General features: G+C 40.9%; 3 protein-coding genes across 13 annotated transcripts in view; 1 reads left to right on the forward strand and 2 right to left on the reverse strand.

The window, feature by feature from the left end:
* Window positions 1-6,701, reverse strand: part of LOC135090357 (lachesin-like) — a 248,722-nt gene extending 242,021 nt beyond the window's left edge. The window contains exon 1 of one of the 2 annotated variants that reach the window (XM_063987115.1): window positions 6,498-6,701. The gene's annotated coding sequence lies outside the window, so the exon portion shown is untranslated. The remainder of the gene's footprint in view (window positions 1-6,497) is intronic. The other variant, XM_063987116.1, reaches the window with a different exon arrangement.
* Window positions 6,702-9,580: 2,879 nt separating this feature from the next.
* On the reverse strand, window positions 9,581-19,238 carry LOC135090360 (uncharacterized). 4 transcript variants are annotated; one of them, XM_063987121.1, is made up of 4 exons: window positions 19,097-19,238; window positions 15,832-16,454; window positions 13,896-13,989; window positions 9,581-11,844 (listed from the first exon to the last, which is right to left on the reverse strand). In XM_063987121.1, the coding sequence occupies exons 2-4, from the start codon at window positions 16,281-16,283 to the stop codon at window positions 10,516-10,518; spliced, it is 1,875 nt and encodes a 624-aa protein (XP_063843191.1). In that variant the 5' UTR covers window positions 16,284-16,454; window positions 19,097-19,238; the 3' UTR covers window positions 9,581-10,515. The 4 variants fall into 4 exon arrangements, with proteins under 4 accessions (XP_063843191.1, XP_063843192.1, XP_063843193.1 ...); XM_063987122.1 differs by having other exon boundaries at window positions 19,058-19,203; XM_063987123.1 differs by lacking the exon at window positions 19,097-19,238 and adding an exon at window positions 18,025-18,175.
* Window positions 19,239-19,756: 518 nt separating this feature from the next.
* Window positions 19,757-22,931, forward strand: part of LOC135090361 (high affinity cationic amino acid transporter 1-like) — a 33,136-nt gene continuing 29,961 nt past the window's right edge. For 5 of the 7 annotated variants that reach the window (XM_063987136.1, XM_063987127.1, XM_063987128.1 and 2 more), the window contains exons 1-2: window positions 19,757-19,956; window positions 22,501-22,904. The gene's annotated coding sequence lies outside the window, so the exon portion shown is untranslated. The remainder of the gene's footprint in view (window positions 19,957-22,500; window positions 22,905-22,931) is intronic. The other 2 variants (XM_063987130.1, XM_063987135.1) reach the window with 2 other exon arrangements.

The raw sequence follows: 22,931 nt of genomic DNA on the forward strand, positions 1-22,931 counted from the left end.
TATATATATATATATATATATATATATATATATATATATATATATATATATATATATATATATATACACACACACACATATATATATGATACACGTCTATTGTGCAGTGTCTTCCCTTCGTCAGACAGTCCGATTCAAATTCTACTCACTGCTGCTACAGGGACGAAAGTGAAAAGGGATTAAACCCTACACAGATGCACGGATATGAGTTCCAAGTCTGTTATGCAGTGTTTTTCCCTTCGTCAGGCAGTTACATCTGAATACCACTCACACTCACTAAAGATACGTCAGCGAATGGGGTCAAACTGTACATAGATGCACGGATATGAGTTCCAAGGCCATTACGCGGTGTTTTCCCTTCGTTAAGCAGTCAGCAGCACCCGTGGCCCAACAACAGTGATGTGAATTCCATGGTGAATGTAATTATTGTCTCATTACGAATGAAAAAGAACCGCACATTGAAGCACTGACTCGTGTTTGAAAACCCGAGCGAAGCATTTTATCCCATCGTGCCACATGCGTCAGCTTCCCTGAACTTGTGTTATGAAATTATTTGTTCGCTGTTTTCGAAGACCACAGGTAGTGAGTTTGCATGTGTTTGCTCCTCTTACGTATGTACAGTGTAAAACTATCACTACAATCATGCAAGCACTCGAAAATCCCAGTAACTTTCACTTCACTCTGTTAAACTATCACAAGAATTATGAAATACCCTTGAAAATTCCAGTAACTTCCACTACACTGTGTTAGACTATCACTAGAATCATGAAAACCCTCTAAACACTCGAAAATCCCAATAACTTTCACTTCACTCTGTTAAACTATCACAAGAATTATGAAATACCCTTGAAAATTCCAGTAACTTCCACTATAATGTGTTAGACTATCACTAGAATTATGAAAACAATCTAAAACCCAATAATCTCCAGTACAACCAACTACACTATCACTAGAATCATGGTAAAACCCCAATAACTTACACTAAAACCCACTAAACTTTCACTAGAACTAATGCAACACTCGAAAATCACAGTAACTTTCGCTGGATTGTGTTAAATCATCACTAGAATCATTAAAACCCCAATGAAGACCCCAATAATTTCTACTAGATCCTGAAAAATAGCAAAGAATGTGGATTTCTAGCTTACAAAGTTTTAAACGTACAGCTTATGTGTCGACTTTGCTTGCTTATCTATTTCTCAAATGCACTTTTTAAATAACTTATCGATTCTGCAGCGCTTGTACTACGTTATACAGCGAGATACACACACACACACACACACACACACACACACACACACACACACAAAGCCACGACTCCATTGCGGCATATTTTTCCTAATCATACGAAGTGAACACATTTTTTCCTCTCTCAACATCGCTCGCTCGTGTTTTCAGCATTTTTTCGCCGCGGCCGTGGGAATTACTCGATAATGAAACGTGCTAATGTTAAACCGATAATCTAATTTTTGTCACACCACCTGAGGTAAAGTGCATTACGATAATAAGCCCAACTTTTAGCCCTTAAAGCCCAGGTAATAGGTTCTTTTCCAAACATTCGTGCGGGGGATAACAGCCGCGTGGTTACCTCATTGCCTGCCGACCTTTTCTGCCTCCGGGGAACAATCAGGCTGATGTACCGTGATCACAGACCAATCATTATCAAGTAATCAGTGGTTAGTGAGTTTTCCCCACCCCTAAACTGCTATGGAGGCTCTTCGTAACGACTCCCAAAATGAACGAGAACACGCAGTCTCTCTCTCCCTCTCTCTCTCTCTCTCTCTCTCTCTCTCTCTCTCTCTCTCTCTCTCTCTCTCTCTCTCTCTCTCTAGGGATTTTGTTTATGAGGTTTGGGTCCTGTAGTACTTAAGGGAAGTTTGTATAAAGGTGTAGTATTTACATGTCCAGAATGGTGGTGATAACTCAGGGGGAGAGAGAGAGAGAGAGAGAGAGAGAGAGAGAGAGAGAGAGAGAGAGAGAGAGAGAGAGAGAGAGAGAGAGAGAGAGGGGGTAAGGGATGGGGAGGGAGGAGGGAGGAATTTTTGGAGGGAGGAAGGGAGGAATGAAGGGAGGGAGGATGGCATATTTATGTTGTTCTGAATGACGTTTGCGATAAGATGCCACGCGTCTCTCTCTCTCTCTCTCTCTCTCTCTCTCTCTCTCTCTCTCTCTCTCTCTCTCTCTCTCCTCCAGCAGCTGCCTTCTGCTCCCCCGCGCGCTCTGTGGTCACGCGTCGTTGTAATTGGCAATATAAGCAGTGTCCGCCCTGTCCGTCTTAATCAGGGAATCAGCGGAGAAGCGAGAAAAGAACAGAAGGCAGACCGAGTGATCTTCCCAGTCGCTCTCCGCTTCTCCCGTGTGTGTGTGTGTGTGTGTGTGTGTGTGAGGAGGCTCGCTGTGGGTAATGGAATGTTCCCACTGAAGAGGTTTCCAATCTTATTCACATCAGCGCCCCTTTTTCGAGCTTCCAGATTTAAAAATTTGTTAGTTTCACTGCCGTCCCCTCCCTTCACCCACATCTCTCTCTCTCTCTCTCTCTCTCTCTCTCTCTCTCTCTCTCTCTCTCTCTCTCTCTCTCTCTCTCTCTCTCTCTCTCAGCCTTGCATAAAATTTACTTATCCTAATCGAAGAGACAGAAACAACGAAATAACCAAAACATTAAGTAGACGCTTTAGTGACTCAAAAAGCTTCAACGATATCCCAAAAAACACAGAAGTCTCATCTACCTTTACTGAGTCAGTCCATCAACACACCAGTTCTTCGCTCTCAAGGCACACTTATGTACTCGCCATACATGAATAAGCAGTGGTTCTTCCAACTCCTGCATACGTCAGAGAAGCTACAAGATGTTTAATGACCGCTTACTTTATATAAAATGACTCTAAATGCCACGTATCACTCAAAAAAAAAAAAAAAAAGAGTTAAATGTTACAGTAATGGGTTCGAATTTTGGCGAAGCGGCGATGTTACATTGTTCTAAGAGTTGACCGTAATTTGTAGCATTTTATTAGTTGTAGTACTGTTTCTCATCGCTGATATCTAGTGATGGAACTTAAATATCATCGGAAATGTTAGTTGTTTTTCTCTGTAGCCATCTTCGGTATGACAAAGGACGCGAGGTTAGTTAAGAGATATCAGAAATTCGCAGTTGGTTTTTCTTCTTTGTCGTTGTCTTGTTCTTCTTTTATTAATATTTTACCATGGTTACTGATAGTCGTAGAGGTCTCGACGAAGCAGTGATGATTTGTTAAATTCATCTCTCTCTCTCTCTCTCTCTCTCTCTCTCTCTCTCCTCTCTCTCTCTCTCATACCGCAGTTCACACTCTCACGCACGCCCACACTAAATGCATACATCACTTACAATTTATAGCATCACCGTGACGCTCCTTCAGCTTAGCAAGACGACAAGGAAATTTACTAAGTCCCTCGTCCCATAAATCGCAAGGAATCGCGTCTGGCAAGGCTGCTCAACAAATGAAGGTGAGGCTGTGAAATCTGAGCAAGGTAAACGTGAAAGAAAATACATACGACCATCCAGAGAGAGAGAGAGAGAGAGAGAGAGAGAGAGAGAGAGAGAGAGAGAGAGAGAAGTCATTTGACGAGGAATACGAAAGAATACAACCAAAAAAGATTATGAATAGGAGAGAAAATTTGTTATGTCCACTAAACAGTAATATTATTGTTGTGGTGTAAGAATGGCTGGTGTGGTAATGTGGCTGCAGTTTGGTGGAGGTGAGGAATGAGCGTGTGATGTGGAGTGGTGGAGGTGATGACTGAGGGTGTAGTAATGATGGCGTGGTGAGGTGGAGAGGACTGCGTGTGTGGTGATGGTGGTGGCGTGGTATGATGTGGTGAGGTTGATCATGGGAGGCACAAGTACGGCATCTGTTTGCCTCGCCTGAGTCGTGAATGGCAAAACGGGTGAGGCTTCGTGGCAGAAAGTTAATGTGGCAGCGAGGACTGTTGTAAGGTATCTATGTATGTACGCTACCATGTCTCGCTCGCTCTCGTCGTTGTATTGTTGTTATTGCTTTGCTTTTACAGATTATAAACTATGAGTATTTATAGCTAGCGTGATTCTAAAAGGTTATCTTGAAATATGTCTGCGTCTTTTCCCGAATACTTTTGACAGCTTCTAGTAGAAATCATAAGGGTTTACAGGATGGTTTCAATTACTCTAAAGGTTTCTGCCCTCACTCATTTCAGCGTCTTATCTCGAGTGCTTTTGATAACTTGTATAGAAATTGTTGAGCTTTCAGGAGTGTTTTTAATGATTCTGGTAATTGTTTAACAAGAAAGAAATTGAACACCCAACCATAATAATCTTCGTAGTCTTAGAAAAGTAATGTTAATGAGATACCTAATCGTCTAATAATGATAATAATACAATCCACATCCTTTACAGTTTACTTCCATAATACCCACATATATTCTCTCATATCCTCCATGTTTGCATGTGTGAAATTAGTGAGAAGTGATGGAGACGGTGGAAGGAATAAGGGAGGGAAGGAAAAGATGGAGAATACGAGAATACATGAAAACACATATCAGCTAACTTGTTCGTCTCCAAGTGAAATATCGACTGATCTTTTTACTTAGTACTGGAGAAAGGGAGTGATTTTAGATATTGTAAGAGTACTGGTAACAGAAGTGTACCACTAATATATGTCCTAATACAAATTTATACTGATATACTTTTATTCTCATCATGTATTGCCAATATTAACAGATTTCAGGGGTTGCAAGAATACTAATAGTCTCGTGGTCAGTATCTGATAATGAGGAAAACAGACACGACCAGCTAATTGACTTCTTTGATCATTATTGCCTTCGTGGACTGACTGGCCGTGTTATGAAACCAAAAAAGAGAAAATTTATAATAATAATGTCCGGATTCAGTAGTTATTTTCAGATGCAATGACAATAGTAGAATAAGGTTGTGTGGGTGTTCGGTTAGGTATGAAAAAAAAAAAGTAAATAAAGAAATAAAGTGTGGACTGACTGGCCGTGTTACCACATATCAGCTAACTTGTTCGTCTCCAAGTGAAATATCGACTGATCTTTTTACTTAGTACTGGAGAAAGGGAGTGATTTTAGATATTTTAAGAGTACTGGTAACAGAAGAGGGATTTGATAATAATGATGCCCGGATTCGGTACTTATTAGCAGATCCGATTATGATATCTTAATAGTTATAGTGTCTCTTGCTGGCAGATGAAGTTGCGTCTCGTAACATCATATACTGCATTGTTATTGCCGCGTATTACACATTATATTACTCGTGCTTTTAAGAGAGAGACTGAATGAGGATAAGGAAAAAACGTAATTAAGATATTGACGGAAAAATGTACGTAGGAGTGAAGTGAACTGAAATGCAGACTTGAAAAAGAAAACAGGCGTATTTAGAAAGATAAATAGACAGACAGAATGTAAGGTATGGTCAGGAGGCATTAAGTATAAAAATAACTAGATAAAATAAGTGACAGTAATGAAGTATATTCTAGTGATTTGAAAAAAACATCTGGGATAACGTATTTCACGTGTAATCCTTAACATTTCTTGATAATGAATAACAAGATGCACGAAACCATAAGTAGTAGAGGTATTAATAGGAGTGCAATATCTGATAGCGTATAGTCAATATCGTCACAGACACCAAATTTAGGTTAGCCTACGTTAAGCTGAATCACGGAGACGACAAATTTCACCTCCAAATAACAGATAATTAGATACAATAATCCACGAAGCCACTCCACTCGCTTGGAAGAATATAAATCACGTATTCCGTAATTAGCATGCAAGGAATTTCAATTAAGGCGCCTCACTGTTCCCGGAGCGAGGCCAGCGGCGGGTGTCGATGTGCAGGGGTGAAGCCTAGTCAATACACGTTACCTGCCCACCCCATAAACACACACCCACACCTCGCCCTATAACAGCACAGATAAAGCTCAATGAACCACGTCATTTATTGCTATAGTCCCTCGATACGATCTGGATCTAGTTTTGTGATAATTAAGACAAGTTTAAGTGAGGAACATAGCATGAAAATAAGGAAAGCTGTGAGAAGCCGTCAGGTCTACACGCGGCAGTTCCTGTAATGAAATACACCTACCTATTTCCACTTATCATCCACAGCTATAAATCTGCCTAATCTTCTTTTAAAGCTCCCTAGTGACTCAGCACTAACAATTAGCCTGATTACTGAACCTATTTCATTCATCTACCATTCTATTTGAAAACTTATTCCTTCATAATGCCCTTTTAATCTATGAAAACTTAAACCTGTTATTTCTTCGCTGCAAAATTATTAAACATTTCTCGTTGCCTAATCTCAAGTAATTAAGAATAGACTAATGGAAGTTATACTTAGGTCTTCAAGGATGTTTTCATGATTATAATGAGAGTATAACAAGGATTCTGTATCGCCAAAGGGGAACACGTTCATGAAAACCCAACTATGGTCATCACTATGGACTAAAAAATTTAATATTCCTTACCAGAGTTAAAGATGCTTCTGAATACAGACTGGAATCGATATTTTGTTTGTGCCTCGTGCAGTGTTGCGGGAATGCTTGCAATGAATCGCTGATAAGTTGGAATAGAGCCGAATTCACAGTGCATTCCTGGCAAACGTCTAACGTCAAAACACTGGCGGGAACTAGAGAAGGCGCGGGAGTACGAGCACAGCACTGCGGAGTATCATCTTCACTACACACGGATTAGTAATAAATAAAAATTTAAAAGAATAAATAAATAAAAAACGAAATTTGCTCATGATAATTAGGAGAAATATGTTTATATTTTTAGTGATATATATATATATATATATATATATATATATATATATATATATATATATATATATATATATATATATATATATATATATATATATATATATATATATATATATATATATATATATATATATATATATATATATATATATATATATATATATATATGAGACTTAAATCGAAAATTATCTATTGTTATATATATATATATATATATATATATATATATATATATATATATATATATATATATATATATATATATATATATATATATATATATATATATATATATATATATATATATATATATATATATATATATATATATATATATATATATATATATATATAAAGCATAATTATATTGAGCAATAATATCATACTAAACAAAGGAAAAAATATGTTGATATTATTAACATTAAAAATGCTCTTGGAAGTTTCATTCTTTGCCTTGTCTGTTGTCTTGTCTTATTCCTTCAATACCATAGTAGTGCTTGTACACCTGTTATATTACTTTCAACGCTCAAGTGCTTTGAATTCAACACACCACAACACCAGACACACCACCACCACCATCTGTCATCCCTCGCCTCTCTGCTTTCAACACCACGCCAGTCTCCTCGATATCAGCCGTGTAGTGGTATCGTGAAGTGTGCAGAGAGGCAATCTGGCCCACGTGCGTCGTTCATTGTTTTCTTGTTACTGGTTTACTTGGGAGGGGGGGTGAGGAAGCGAGGCGGTGGGTGCAACATACACACACACACACGCACACACACACCTGTTCCACTCCTCCACTTCCCGGCATGACGGACAGGGCTGGCGTGCGGCAGATGCTGCAAGGCTCCCGCTTAGTAAACGCGATCGAGTTGCTTCCATCGTTATCAACCATCGTTATCGCTTCAGAAATAATCATGCATCGTTTATTAAGGATTCAGAAATTAACTACCAGAGGATAGTACAATGAAGGAAAGTCTTTTTTTTTCAATATCCTAAATAAATCTGTTGTCAGAGAGAGAGAGAGAGAGAGAGAGAAAGGGAGAGAGTGTGTGTTACCAATACCCATTCTGATAACACCTGTAACATCTCCCAAGCTCTGTGGTCAAGGAGGAAGAGACGTCTCCAGTCTCCTTCTCCGTGTCCTTCCTTTCCCTCCCTCCTTGCCTCTCCCAAATTTATTATAGTCAGCCCTAGTGGTGACAGTGAAACACCAATACAAAGGATTTCCGCTGGCGAGGGAAACACATTTCAGGCGGGAAAAAGAAATCCTGGGCCGGCAGACACTACTGATCCCCGGCCTAGCTGATAGCTACAGGAAATAGAAGTCTTGGCGAAGGATCACCGGCTATTCACTTTTGTCAATTGTGATCTGGTGAATGGCCGGCCCAGCTTATTGGATGATGCCCGTGCTGGCTGTGATTGTGGCGTCCAATATTGGTTGTCTTGTTAGATTGGAAGCGCCGCTCGCCCACCATAGCTTCGACGTGGCCGTTTCCTGCAGCTTTTTGTTGGGTAATGGCTGTGAGCAGAGAAAACCAGAGATCGGTCCTGTCCCTGGTCCTGCCCCTCCCAGCCTCACAAGCCACCCGACGCTCCCCACCAAGTTCCCACCATCCCGTGAAGCCCTCCTTTCCCCGCCCACCCGCCCGCCCATTCACCACACACACACACACACACACACACACAGAGCATCCATTCTCTCCCAGCCTCCCACCAACCAAGAAGGCGCTCCCTACCTCTTCCCATCCCATGCTCTCTCTCTCTCTCTCTCTCTCTCTCTCTCCAACTCAAAATACATGCCCTTCCTTTTTTTTCTGTGCAATATAGCCAAATATTCACCTTTCCATCTCCCATTCTCAATAGCCCTTCTCATTCTCTTACTCTTCATACCCCTTCCTCTCCCATATACTCCATAGTCCATAGTAACACCTCATTTCATTCCCCATACCTAATCGGCTTCAATCAGTTACCTCATTTTATTACTTATACTCTAGATCGTCTTGCTAAATTATACCCATCCACACCTACACAACACACCCAGAAGTGCACACATACTCATCCAGCCCCACACAGCGCACCTAGAACATTACATACACCCATCCAAACTTACACAACACATCCAGAGAACTACACAACACACCAAGAACATTACATACACCCATCCACACCTACACAATACACCCAGAACAGCACACACACTCACAGATATTATAACTTACTGAAGCAGTATCTCCAAACCTTTTTTTGTCTTTCCTCCTCCAACCAGTTCTTGTTTTTCAGCAATCCCACAGTGGATGGCCCAGACAAGGCACCACACACACACACACACACACACATCACTGACACTCTTTACCCCTATTGGCCCACAGTTGCAAGGGACAGTCTCATAGATCACCCCACTACACCCTGAGAGCATAGGCATAGCACAGCTGGCCACATTCCACAAGGAAACCCAACAGCATACACTGGTTTGCCACTGACCCTTCATGATGAGACCATTCCCTATCCCACACCTACTCCAATCCTCGAACCATAGCAAACTGAGGGTACGTGCACAGCAAGACCCAATGGCACACATTGGTTTGCCCCTGCCCCTTCAAGATGAGACCATTCCCTATCCCTGATCAACTCCAGTCCTGAGACTATAGCAGATGCAGGGTACTTCCTAGTTAATTACTACAGAAAAAAAAAGAATAAATAAAATAAAATAGATAAGAATAAAGAAATTCTATACCTAACTTCCCACAAAAAGTAGGTTGTCCAAAAAGTACACAAGGTACCAGTACATTATATTAAATTTTTTTTTATTTTATGAGTACTTTTAATAATAAGTAAATTCAGTTCACATGATTAATACAGCACCACTGTGAAAAAACGGCACGGCTCCAATAAGGCTTCACGTCATCACGTCATAAAAATAGTCCATCACACTGTCCTCACCACTCCACCACACCACACCACACCACACCACACCATACCATCAAAGGGGTGACACACTGAACTCACAACGCAGTGGTGGAGGCATCTGATGCACTCACACCCACACTGCCCAGCAAGGCCTCTCATTAATTCTCATCACTGACTAGGAGAGAGAGAGAGAGAGAGAGAGAGAGAGAGAGAGAGAGAGAGAGAGAGAGAGAGAGAGAGAGGAGAGAGAGAGAGAGAGAGAGAGAGAGAGAGAGAGAGAGAGAGAGAGAGAGAGAGAGAGAGAGAGAGAGAGAGAGAGAGAGAGAGAGAGAGAGAGAGAGAGAGAGAGAGAGAGAGAGAGAGAGAGAGAGAGAGAGAGAGAGACAGAGAGAGAGAGAGAGAGAGAGAGAGAGAGAGAGAGAGAGAGAGAGAGAGAGAGAGAGAGAGAGAGAGAGAGAGAGAGAGAGAGAGAGAGAGAGAGAGAGAGAGAGAGAGAGAGAGAGAGAGATTCTCTAATTTGTTTGTTTAGGAGTCTTTAATGTCCCTGATTGAGACATGCACAATTTAATCCATAATATCACAGAAGCTGCCGCCAGCCTGTAGGGCCTCACACCTAAGCCTTGCAGTGCTTGCCCTCTGGCGACTCTGTTACACAACTAATAAGCATTTCTCAAATTATAAATCAAATAATTTTGCTATTATCACTTCTACATCTTTACATCCTCAATAAGTTGGCACATTTGTGATCTACTGCACACGTGAGCTGTGGAGACCAGTGGGGACCAGCAAGGACCAGCAGGGCCCCGCCTCATCACCGCTGCCTCAAGGAGTTCTTCAGAGCTGTCTCGATCTCATCAGCAAACTTTTTCCCAGTTCCTGGGGAGAGAAAGAGAGTGGAGTGGTGGAGGGAGAAGCTGAGGACCTGAGTGCCCTCCTCCAGATGCAGGTTGACGGTGTGCGTGATGAGGAAGTGCCGTAGTGGGGAGAGGGAGTGTGGCCCAAGCCCCACCACATCACCAGCCCGCTGCACAGAGGGGACACAGCCCTCGTCTTTCTGAATATCACAAAGGCGAAGGCTCACCATGGGGTACCGTTGCAGGGGTATGTCATCCTCACTGTCCTCGCCAGCAAGGCCATGGAGGATGTGCAGTGCAGCTCCTTTCTTGCCACCAGCTGGGGCACCCCAACGCTGCTGGCTGACACATCTGGCTGCTTCCCAGAATACAGAGTTGTCCTCCCCGGTGGGCGCTGTGATGGTGACACCTGGCGGTCTGCTTGACGGGTCTGATGGAAGCTCCTCATCTGGATCCTCATCATGCCAGTCCAGGGGAGCAGCCGGCCAGCGCAGGTGTTCACACACCCGCTGCCTTGTCACCACCTGCTGCCGCTGCTCCCCCCGTGCCTCTACAGTGGCTGCCATCAGGAAAGCAGCTGCCGCGGTGCTCACACAGGTGGCAAAGCCATTCACGTAGCTCACCCTCTCTGCCTTGCACCTGTTGATGAAGTTTCGGCTGGTGACTGAGTCGAAGGCTCTCTGCACATACCCCCGGCTGTCATGCTCATTCTCCTCCCCCTGGGGACGTCCAGTGTCAGGGTCAGTGTTGCTTTCACTTCCTTCACCCTTCACCTCCACCACCACCTCCAGCCGCTCCGCCAGCCAGGACTCCAGGCTGGCACCTCCCACCTCTGTTGCATCCTTCCCTGGACTTGTGGACTCCTGCACCACCTTGTGTTCCTCCTGTATCCTCCCTGCCAGGACATCATCAAGCAGGGTGACAAGAGTGCGACAGATCACCTCAGCAGTGACGTCCTCCACAAAGGGACGCGGGATGCCCAACATGAGGTAGACTTTGTGTGGCAGGTCTGGCATGCCATCCACCTGGGCCTCATTGGGTTCCGCTGTGCCAGGTGTGCTGGGGACAAAGTTGCCAGGATTGCCACTTGTATCAGGAACTATGTCTTCATTTCTGTGAGCATGAGGAGCAGCAGCAACAGCAGCAGCAGCAGCTGACAGGCGGGGGTGGGTGATGAGTGTGATGGAGGACAGCATTCCCTCTGCTATCTTGGTGTGTCTCCACTGCTGCTGGTCCACCAAATCCCACAGCTCATCCTCATCCTCATCATCGTCAACACCAGACAACCTGCAAGTCAGACCAACAATGAGAGGCAAAGCAAGCATTATCTTTCAGTCATGGAAAAATATACCTTTTTTTTTATGAATGATAGCCAAGAGAGAGAGAGAGAGAGAGAGAGAGAGAGAGAGAGAGAGAGAGAGAGAGAGAGAGAGAGAGAGAGAGAGAGAGAGAGAGAGAGAGAGAGAGAGAGAGAGAGAGAGAGAGAGAGAGAAAATTACTCTGGGGTAATACTCCCCAGAGAAAAAGGACTAAAAGGATTATCCAAAGTTAGAGAAGTGTCTTGAGATCTCCCTCTACAAAAAATTCAAGTCAGAGGAAGGATGAAATACAGAATAGACAGGGAGTTCCAGAATTTGTCAGTAACAGAAAAAGCACCTCTTAAAAGGTAAACATGCATTTTAACCTAACTTTTATTTGGTTAATTGCATTTTCATGTAATTTTACAAGTGAATCCTGAAGAGATACAAATGAATATCACACAGCAATATAACTTAGTTTTTCTATACTTCTCCAAGCTAATTATAGGATAAGAAATACTAGTTATGGATATAGGAAAAGAGAGGTTTAATCTATAGCAAGGGTTCCCAACCTGGGGTACATTTGAACTTTTCAAGGGATACATTGGGTCTCAGAGAATAACCACCACTGTGCAATACATGGTGTTGTAATATGCAGTCAGATTACACAATGTCTTTTTTTTTTTTCCTCATTTCAGTAAGCAAAACTTTCAACTAAATTATATCAAGAGTATGGAGAATACCATTTGGTTTTCATCATTATGGAATTAACCATGGCTGTAATTTGTGCTGGGCCTGAAAGGTATGGGATGTAATGATCATCATGGATAATTATAGGAAAGATGCTTATGTGATGGATAAAGATATTTTGTAAATTACTTAAGTTTAGTTTATTGATTCCTGTGCAGTCTACACATACCAATTTCATAATAAAATAATATAAAAATATTACAATTCCACCTTCTTTATTATTAATTTATTTTTGGGTACATATGAACCTATAAAAATGTCCTAGGTGTACACAGGAACAAAAAAGGTTGGGAACCCCTGATCTAAAGCTACTATTATTTATGATGTGAAGCAAAGTGATTAAAAAAGTTTCTTGCATGGTGCAGCAACTAAGGTCATTTGGCGCTGAATTATATAGTTCCATAACAATACTAATAATGGTAAAGTGAAAGGTAAAAGTAACAAGAATAAGATAAAGTTCAAATTTAAAAGAATGAAACAAATTAAAAAGTAAAATCTACAAATTAAGCAAACTGAGATTTGAATGTACTAATTCCAAGTGAGGGATACTAACCCTACTTACCCTATTACTTATGAGGGAAGGTATAAATGCCTGGTGGTAGGGCACTGTGTCATGAGCACAGTGGTGTAGGTGCAGACAGTGTGGATAATTCTGCTTATGTTTTTTATCACATCCTTCAATGCAATGTGTATTTTGACAGCAGGTATTTCTCATGATAACATATTTCTTTATTGAACAGAGAAGTGAGATTACAAAAGGATTGAGGTGGATAGATGTAGAAAAATTGTGTGAAAAATGGAAATACAGGAAGAAGTGGAAAGACTACATAGTGAGGGTGAGGGGAACAGGAGATGGGGGGAAAAATGTGTGAAAAATGGAAATACAGGGTGAAATGGAAAGATTACAGAGGAGTAAAGGTGAGGCAGATAGGAGATGGGGAAAAGTATATGAAAAATGGAAATACAGTGGGAGATTCAGTGTGTCCAAGCAGTTTGAGGAGTTGCTTTTTCTTAGTGATGAAGAGAAACAATTCTTTTATTACTGTGGCCTTCCTTTGCCAAGACTGAGAGCACTACTGAAAAAAAAAAAAAGTTTGCATGGATATAAAAAGAAAAGTAAGAGCAGAAGGTTATTTTTTTCTTTTCTAGGCCGCAGAACTATTTATGAGTGTAGCACATAAGTAAGCATCTAAAGTCTAAAAAGTCGTAGGTGGATACAGGAAAATCCTTGTCTGACAGTAAAAGAGCTAATGGCACCTTGAAAACGACCACCAGCAAGGGACACTTACCTGCAGAGTTGGTCGCTGGGTTGGTGCCACACACAGCCAAGGGGTTCTCTCCTGCCCTCGGTGCCTCACACCTACTTTCCACCATGGCCACATTCTGATGGGGGACACCTTACATTAGTCATGACTCCTACTTCAACCTCTGAGTGCTTATAATAAAGTGTCACTTATTGCTTCACCTGAATACCCCTAAACAATTTTTATCTAGGCCAGCAATCTGGCCCAGACAAAGCACCACCCACCTTCGTATATACTTGTGAATGGAATAGCTAGAACAAGGGCATCATACTCATGGCCCACATGCCAAATGTGGTCCACACACCAAATGTGGCCCACAGGACAATCTTAGGTAAGTGGCCCATGAGGTGAAATGTGATTTTCCAGATAGATATAACTGTTACAACAGAGGAAACTACTAAACTTTTTGCAAACAAAACATAATGATGTGGTTATATGCTTTGGCTGGGAGTGATATGGGTCATTTCCTGGCTGGATGTGATGTGTATTGTGTGTGTGTGTGTGTGTGTGTGTGTGTGTGTGTGTGTGTGTGTGTGTGTGTGTGTGTGTGTGTGTGTGTGTGTGTGTGTGTGTGTGTGTGTGTGTGTTTACCTAGTTGTGAAATACAGGACAAGAGCCACACTAGGCTCATGCTGTCCCGTCTCCATATCAACTTTTATCTAGATTTTCTTTAAATCTATGAATTGTCTTTGCACACACAGTCTCATCCTTAAGTTCATACCAAACAGTTATACTTCTGTGTGGGAAGCTATGTTTTTTTATGTCTCTTCTGCAAACACTCCTTTTCAATCTCCTTCCATGTCCTCTTGTGTCTCTCATATCTGGTATCAAGAGGTCTTCTCTGTCCAACTTTTGCATTCCTTCAAATATTCTATATATTGCTATCAAATCACCTCTTTCCCTCCTTTTTTTTTTCTAGTGTAGTCAGGCCCAATATCTTCAACCTTTCCTCATAACTATACTCTCTTAAGCTAGCAGGGATTTTAGTTGCAGCTTTCAGGATTCTTTCTAACTTTCTTATATCCTTTTTTTTCAAACTTGGCGACCACACTAATGCTGCATACTCCAATCTCGGACGTATCATCGTTGTTGTCAGTTTTTTTTATCACATCTTCATCAATATAGGAGAATGCTATCTTGATGTTTCTCAGTAGATTATATGTTTCTCCTATAATTTTGTTTATGTGCTTCCCAAATGATAAAGTATCAGTAATAATTATTCCTAGGTCTTTTCTTTTGATCTTATAAAGATTTCCTCATTCCCTAAGTAACAGTTGCCAACTGGTCTTTTCACACTTTTTCCAAACCTCATCACACTACATTTTTAAGCATTAAACTCCATATTTCACCTCAATGACCACTCATTAATCTTAATTAAGTCCTGATTTAAAGCATTGCAATCCTCTTCATTTGTTACTTTCCTCATAATCTTAGCATCATCAGCAAAAAGGTTCATGTAGCTTTCTACACCTTCTGTCATATCATTTACATAAACTGTGAACATAATAGGTGCAAGTACCAAACCTTGTGGGACTCCACTTATTACCATTCTCCAGTTCGACCTGCTGCCTTTAATTACTGTCCTCATTTCTCTGTTTGTCAAAAAGTCAGTCATCTACTTTAACAGTGATCCACAAAGTCCTCCAGTTTTTTCCAATTTCCATATTAGTCTTCCGTGTGTGTGTGTGTGTGTGTGTGTGTGTGTGTGTGTGTGTGTGTGTGTGTGTGTGTGTGTGTGTGTGTGTGTGTGTGTGTGTGTGTGTGTGTGAGATGTGGGTTGTCTTGCTTATAATAATGTATAAATAGTCTTCAAAATGGTTTGAGTTTGACTCCTGAGATAGAAAGATGAAGAGATGGCAATAGACAAACATAAATGATACATGCAGTTATGATCTCAACAGCTCCAAACACCTATAATTACCTGGACAGGTGAGACACGGCTAGTCTGACATGGTGCACTTGAAGGGAAGATGCTGATCTGACTTCCAGCAGCAGGTACACTGGGACCATCACCTTCAGGTAATTCTCCTTGTCAATCACTCTTAGCCATGCATAGTCCTTCTCCTCCTCATTCCGTCTCTTTTGCACCCTATTGAACCAGGAATCTTCACCTTCACTGTAATCATTATCATCATCATCATCATCATCACCATCATCATCATCATCATCATCATCATCATCTTCATCATCTCCCTCCTTGACCTCATCAAAGTCAACTAGTTCGTATTTCATGCGTACATCTTTCAAGTTCTCATTGCTTGTCTCCACTTCACTGTCACTGCTTTTCTTCCTGGTGATGTCTGATGCCTCCTCACTCTCCTTTTCATCCCGGCTCCATCCCTCTGTGTCGCCGTCCAGGGCCTCCTCTGGCATGGTGCTCCTAGCCTCCTCTTGCTCTTCCTGGTCACTGCCAGCCGTGGTTGCTGCCGTGTTGGGATGAGATAGTTCTTTGTGTAAAGCCACGTCTCCGGTACCTCCAGTTCCCTGCCAACCTTGTTCCTGACAGCTGGTCTCCTCTCGAAGACACAGCCACAGGGGTGTTAGCTGGGGAGGAAAGATGAGGGTTAATTTAAAAACTGTTTGCTGTGGTCTCACTGCACAAGACTCTACTTTCTTTCACCCCCATTATGTTCACCTCTCTAATGCAAGGGTTAAGCAGTATTCTCAATCATTCATCTCTTTTTTTCTAGTAAATGCTGAAACTGCTTCTGTATTTCCTGCTTTCTATAACTTGAACTTTTCAAGAGGGAAGTTTCAAGATACTTATCCTCCAATTTTTGGGTTATCCTTTTTGACCTTTCTTTTTGTTGTCCTAGGCCAGTATGTGCCCCTCTTACATAAAAAAAATAATAATAATGGAAGACTGGGAAAAAAAGGTGGATTGACTATGTGAAGGAGAATGTAAAACAGAAAAGGATAGACAAAACTGAAACATGCAACAGAACCACACGAAGAAAGTTCATCCCAAACAGCAACCAACTGTGTGAAAGAAGATGCAAGAAAGGAAGGGATGGATGAAGCAGAAGTATACAACAGAACCATATAGAGAAGGCTCATCCCGAACAGCAGCCCTATATGGAAATGTGACACAAGCCAAGAAGCTGCTGCTATATGGTACTATTAAGTTTTGCTTTTGGTCTTCTTTCTTCTTCTCCTTATTCTTATTACTCTTATTCTCATCAACATTATCATCATTGTTATAAGTGGTAGTAGTGGTAGTGCACTAGTGGATACTGAAGTTTCTTTTCAGGAGAAATTAATATGAACACCTGTTTTTATTTAATTTTTGTTGAAGTAATATGTTGAGGCTTTAAAGTGGAAAAATGGTGTAGATAATTTATTTGTTTAATTACTCTTAAATGTTTGTTGTGGGTTTATTAAGACTAAATAATTTGTGGGAAAAATTACTTGATATCATACTTTCATTATTGAAAAAAAAAGAAACCTAATTAATCAATAGGAAAAATGGAAGTTAAAAATATTTGATTTGTCATAATAGAGCATAACAAATAAAATTTATAGTAAATAAATAAAGGTTTTCATACCTATTTCTTAATCAAAGCCTGTAGTATGTACCAATAAAGCAAATTAAATTAACAAGTGAATAAAAATTAATGACAACTTCCCTCTCAATAGAGCCACAGGGAGTCAATCTAATAAAAACACAACTAGCACCACATTTGGATATTACTGAAATAACATAAGCTTTTCATATGAGGGTTAGGTTTGGTTTAATTTTTTTTTTATTTCATTGCTAATCCCTTCATTGTGTAGACCGTTTAAAAGCATCATAATCTGCTACCAGCACATTTAATCAGGGGAGTGGAAACTATTGAGTGTGGAAGCAAATCTTACGTTGGCAATGACCCAGGAAATGCATTGTTTGAATACGCGATAGGATTGCATTACCCAATTCAACCCTTCCCTTCCAGGCTTTCCTATAATGAAACGTAAAAGTAAGTATCCTGTACTTAAAGAAAAATATTAAATATGAAAGAAAACAAGGGATTTGGTGAGAGAAATCGCGTGTTAAGTGTGGAAGTTTCTAAACCGAATCCGTGGCCATCAGCTGACCGAGGTAAACAAAGTGACGCAACATGACAACACAACTCACTCGTTGCTACGCAGTAAATCCCTTTGTCTCACCCTGCCGCCTTTCAATTACCCATGGAAGCAACGCCTAGTATGAGCATTCCATTAGGGCCGTGCACCTTGCTTCTCGATCAATAGAGGAAAAGAATGCCTGAGTCAGTAGTGTCGACATGCAGTACACAACGTTACCAGATAGCCGAAAATTTTACCCCACCATCTCGGACTATCGACTGAGAAACGCTTCGATTTATGAGGGATGAGGGAATGCATGTATTTTCTCAAGGACACATCATCAAGTGTCCATTGCCGTTGCCTGAGTGAGCATCACCGCATCCTGACGGGGCGAGATAAGGAATTAATTGCTCATGTTATCGTATGATGAAACCATCGAATCTGAAACGACGCCTCCTTCCTGCGGTCAAAAATTTTCCTTCTATCATATCATGCCTTCACATCCTTTCCCATACGCCTCTTATATTTTCAGACATCTCATTGTTTTCTTCGCTGCTGAAGCTCAAATAATCCAACATTTACCATATTTTTCAACTCAGGGTTTCTCAAACAAACTGACTGCAACAAATAAAGTCAAGCGACACCGGCAGTTTTCTACGTATTAAGTATAACGCGGTATATATTCTTAGCTGCCTCACACATTAGTCCTGTTACCACTAACATTTATCAACCAAATCCAAGCGATATAAGTAAAATACGTGGAGAATATTATATATATATATATATATATATATATATATATATATATATATATATATATATATATATATATATATATATATATATATATATATATATATATATATAAGGTATCACTGGCTCGTACGTAAATGGCCGATTTTCTTGCATAACCATACAATATCCCTTGTTAGCAATCAAAGAATATCAATGAGATATCCAGACCACATATCAATCATGCCACGGCTTGCCAGCATGGAAGAACGAGCATGAGACAATTCTCCATATCGACGCGAGCTTGCACCGTCGATACCGGAGCCACACGCAGAGATTATCATCCTCCTATGTACATAATATACACTTACTGCGATTACTAATGATTCACACACAGCAGGAGACAGTACCTAGGTGGTGGTAAGCGGCGAAGGACTTCCAGAAGCTACAACAGCAGTGTGTAAGCGACTGGCTGCCTAGCCGCTGGGGACTGAGCTTCATTGAGTGGAATACGAGCAACAGCTGATAATTTCTTGACGTGGTGCAACGGTGCCTCACATCCTAGAACATTCATTATATATATATATATATATATATATATATATATATATATATATATATATATATATATATATATATATATATATATATATATATATATATATATATATGATAATCACTGTAATTGCAGGAAATTTAACGGGATAGCTTGAAGTAATTGTATTAGTGATGGAGGAGGATGAAGAGGATATAAAGACGTATTTTTCTTCGTTTTCCTAGCAACAGAGATATTAGTGTAATGACAATAGGAAGTATTAACACTCTATAGTTAGATATTATGCATTTCGTTACGTCTTACACACACACACACACACACACACAGATTAATATATCGCAAGTAGTTTTCAGAGAGAGAGAGAGAGAGAGAGAGAGAGAGAGAGAGAGAGAGAGAGAGTTTTATTTTCACATATGTTATCATATATTATCACATATTATATACATATATTATCACATATGCTCAAAAGATAGAGCAAGAGAGGGAGCGGGGATAAAATCTGTGCTTGCGATCCCTTTGTTTACGTTCTAGGGGAAGAGGAAGCCGCGACGTGGTGTAAGTGACAGCTGGCACGCCTGTCCCCAGGGCTCTTAAGGATCACTAGATCTTCACAGCCCTAACAACAACAACAACTGTCACCGCATCATAGCATTTCAACAGGGAGCATAAATCACACTTCCTCGGCCCTGAAGGGAGAAGAAGAAAGAGGTGAAGGTGGGTTCCTCTAGTTTTCCCTACCTATGCATACATCTACTATACCCTGATAACATTTACCTTATATGCTTAGTTTAGTCATCGTGGGCTAGACGTGGTGACTGCCCAAATGTAGAACTTTCTGTGATTTACCTAGAGGCCAATACTTAACATTCCCGTGGTCACCTCCATAGGCTTCTCTGCTCCCTTCAAAATCCCCTCCGGTAAATCTTAGCAATAGCATCTCCTTGTATATCTTTTGTCGTCCCAATGAATTTGGGGACCTGGTGGGGAAACATGTTTTTTAGGTGGTGAACACAAAAATAAGTGAAATTTGGCCTTCAAGAAAAGTCCACAGGAAAGGTCATTCTTTTTCAGATTTTTTAGGGCTGGGGGAGAAAATATGGACTGCATTTCCCTCAACACACCCGACCTAACCTAATTTAACCTAAATTAACCTAACCTAATGGGGACTATACTCCCTTCAACCCCTCAGTTTTTTTTTTTTTTTTTTTTTCTTTTGATTGGCAGCTGTAAACTGGCATGATACCACATCACACCTGCAATGCACAGGTTTATATTTGTTGTGTTTTGTTTGGCAGATGTAATGTCATTTATCTACCAACATATGGACACATGCATTACTCAGTGTGCCTTTACAGGAACTTCATCTGTATAGACTTAGAAGGCATCTACCAGATTTTTAAAGACCCTTTGTGGACTTACTAAAGTCAACTGCCAAATAAAATCATCATAAATGTGTCTTGCATCAAGTATCTCAACACTATATGTGAATATTTTCCTGCTTTGATAGGAGATTCTATTAATTAGATTATTCCCCACCCCTCAGTCAGATAATACTGAAGTAACATTACTATTTTTTTTATCCAAGAGCTAGTTTAAGCTAGGTAAGGTAAATTTTAGGTCAATTCATTTCTTTTAATCTCACTGCTCTGCAGTAGTCTCTCAGGAGCTCAACACACAGACACCATGGCCCAAGGCTGGCTGGGCAGGATGTCACCACAACTGCTTACACATACACATTGATGGCTCCTGTCTCCTGGCCTCTTCATTAGTTGGTGCCACTATGCATATCCCCTCCAAATCTCTTGCCATTCCCTCTGTACTCACAGCATATCACTGCAATAAGATAGTGCCTTAAGTTTGCTGCCTCTGCTATCCCCCATTGTCCAGTCACATTTTTCACATATTCCCTCACACCCCTCCAACTTTCTTAGTGTCACTCTCCTCAGACACATCACTCCCTCTACATTGATGTACACAACTTCTTGTCCCAGCTGACCACCTTGGGCTTTGATATTTACTTTCAGTGAGTCCCTTCCCACATTGGGATTGTGGGAAACGCTATGGCTGACAGGGCAGCAAGCGAGGCTCACTACCACTCCTCCCTCATGCATTTTCATACAGGCCAGACTGACTTTTGACTAACCTATGGAAAGACTAACTCACAGTTGGAAAGACAGCTGACAGATGCCTTACAGTACACAACACTTGGATGCATTAGATAGGACACACAACACTAATGGTGGACCCACTCCCCAGCCATGGCCTTAACACTGAGGTCATCAGACTTAGAATAAGACATGGGTGCCTCAATGCCCACTTGCACAAGTTGGGACTGGCAGACACCTTTCACAGCCCCTGGTGCCCCACACACCCACACATTCCAGAACACCTCCTGTTACACTGTTCCCACCACCACTTCCACTAGGGTGATGTAAGGGTGTAATGTACTACTAGTGGAAAAATATTCCTTAAAAATCAGGGAAAGAATTTAAGTGAGAAACGGTAGTAAGAAAATATACCTTATGGACGGGGGTTCCTTTTGCATATAGACACATATAGAAAAGTAAATGAAACCCTACTTCTAACACAACTTAAACATCCCCCATTATACATGGACTGCCCCTTATATGGGGCAGTCCATACAAAAATTCATGTCAATAACATATTCATAATACAGAGGTATGAACTCAGTTTTCATATTGATAATGTTTAGGTATGATATGTAACATGTTCTGCTAAATGTAACAATTGTTTGATAGAACAAATAAAGGCAATTATGATTTGTCAACATTTAAACTATCTTGCACTAATTTTTCATCACCAAATTTACATTAAAAAGGGAAACAGCACAATTAGCAGCATTTTTTTTTTTTTTTTTTTTTTTTTTTTTTGGCAGGGGGGATGGGGGGGAACTGGTAACCTTAAAAATAATTATGATGTGGAGGTGCTTTGCACTGTATGGTATCGCCCCATGCAGTAACCTCACGGTAACCATTTAGTGCTCAGAAAGACCAAATGGCAGCTTTGCTCAAGATAAAATAATTTATCATCAGTAATCACTTCATTAATGTTTTCTTCACTATACAGCATCACATCACTGCAATCATAACATATTCTCTCTTTATTAGAAGGAAGATTTCCATAGCTTTAATAAATATGGAGTTATGCTCTCTATACGGTATGCCCCCTTATACGATATACACCCACACCACCCTACACTGCTCTCCTCCACTCACCAGTATCACTTCACCTCCACAGACCAACACTAGCAAACCTGGCTAGCTCCCAATATTTTGGCTGGCCTTCAAGACACTCCATTGCACCAGGATCTTCTTGCAGAGGACAGGACGACTCACCAGAATCTGATCAGCTTAATCTTCCTGCTGCTCTGGGCCCCATCTAATGACCAACAGGAACATGGTGATGGGATAGTAGGTTTGAAACAGGAAAATAAGTGAAAGAAGACCAGGGGAAAGAACATATGGCTTCAGAAGGAAGAAGGGAGCATATCAGGAATAAAGTCACCAGGAGCAGCAGTATCTCCACCCCTCACCTGTCCAGATGTGTGTTGCTGCTGCATGCCTGTTAATGGTTTTCTGCGAGGAGATGTAAAAGTGAGAAGCAGAGGCAGGCATGTGAGGCTTCCTGCTACTGAATGAAAGGTGAGGAGTAGTAATGAAAAACAGTAG

Source organism: Scylla paramamosain, chromosome 34 (genome assembly GCF_035594125.1).
Source record: "Scylla paramamosain isolate STU-SP2022 chromosome 34, ASM3559412v1, whole genome shotgun sequence".
Classification (NCBI taxonomy): Eukaryota; Metazoa; Arthropoda; class Malacostraca; order Decapoda; family Portunidae; genus Scylla; species Scylla paramamosain.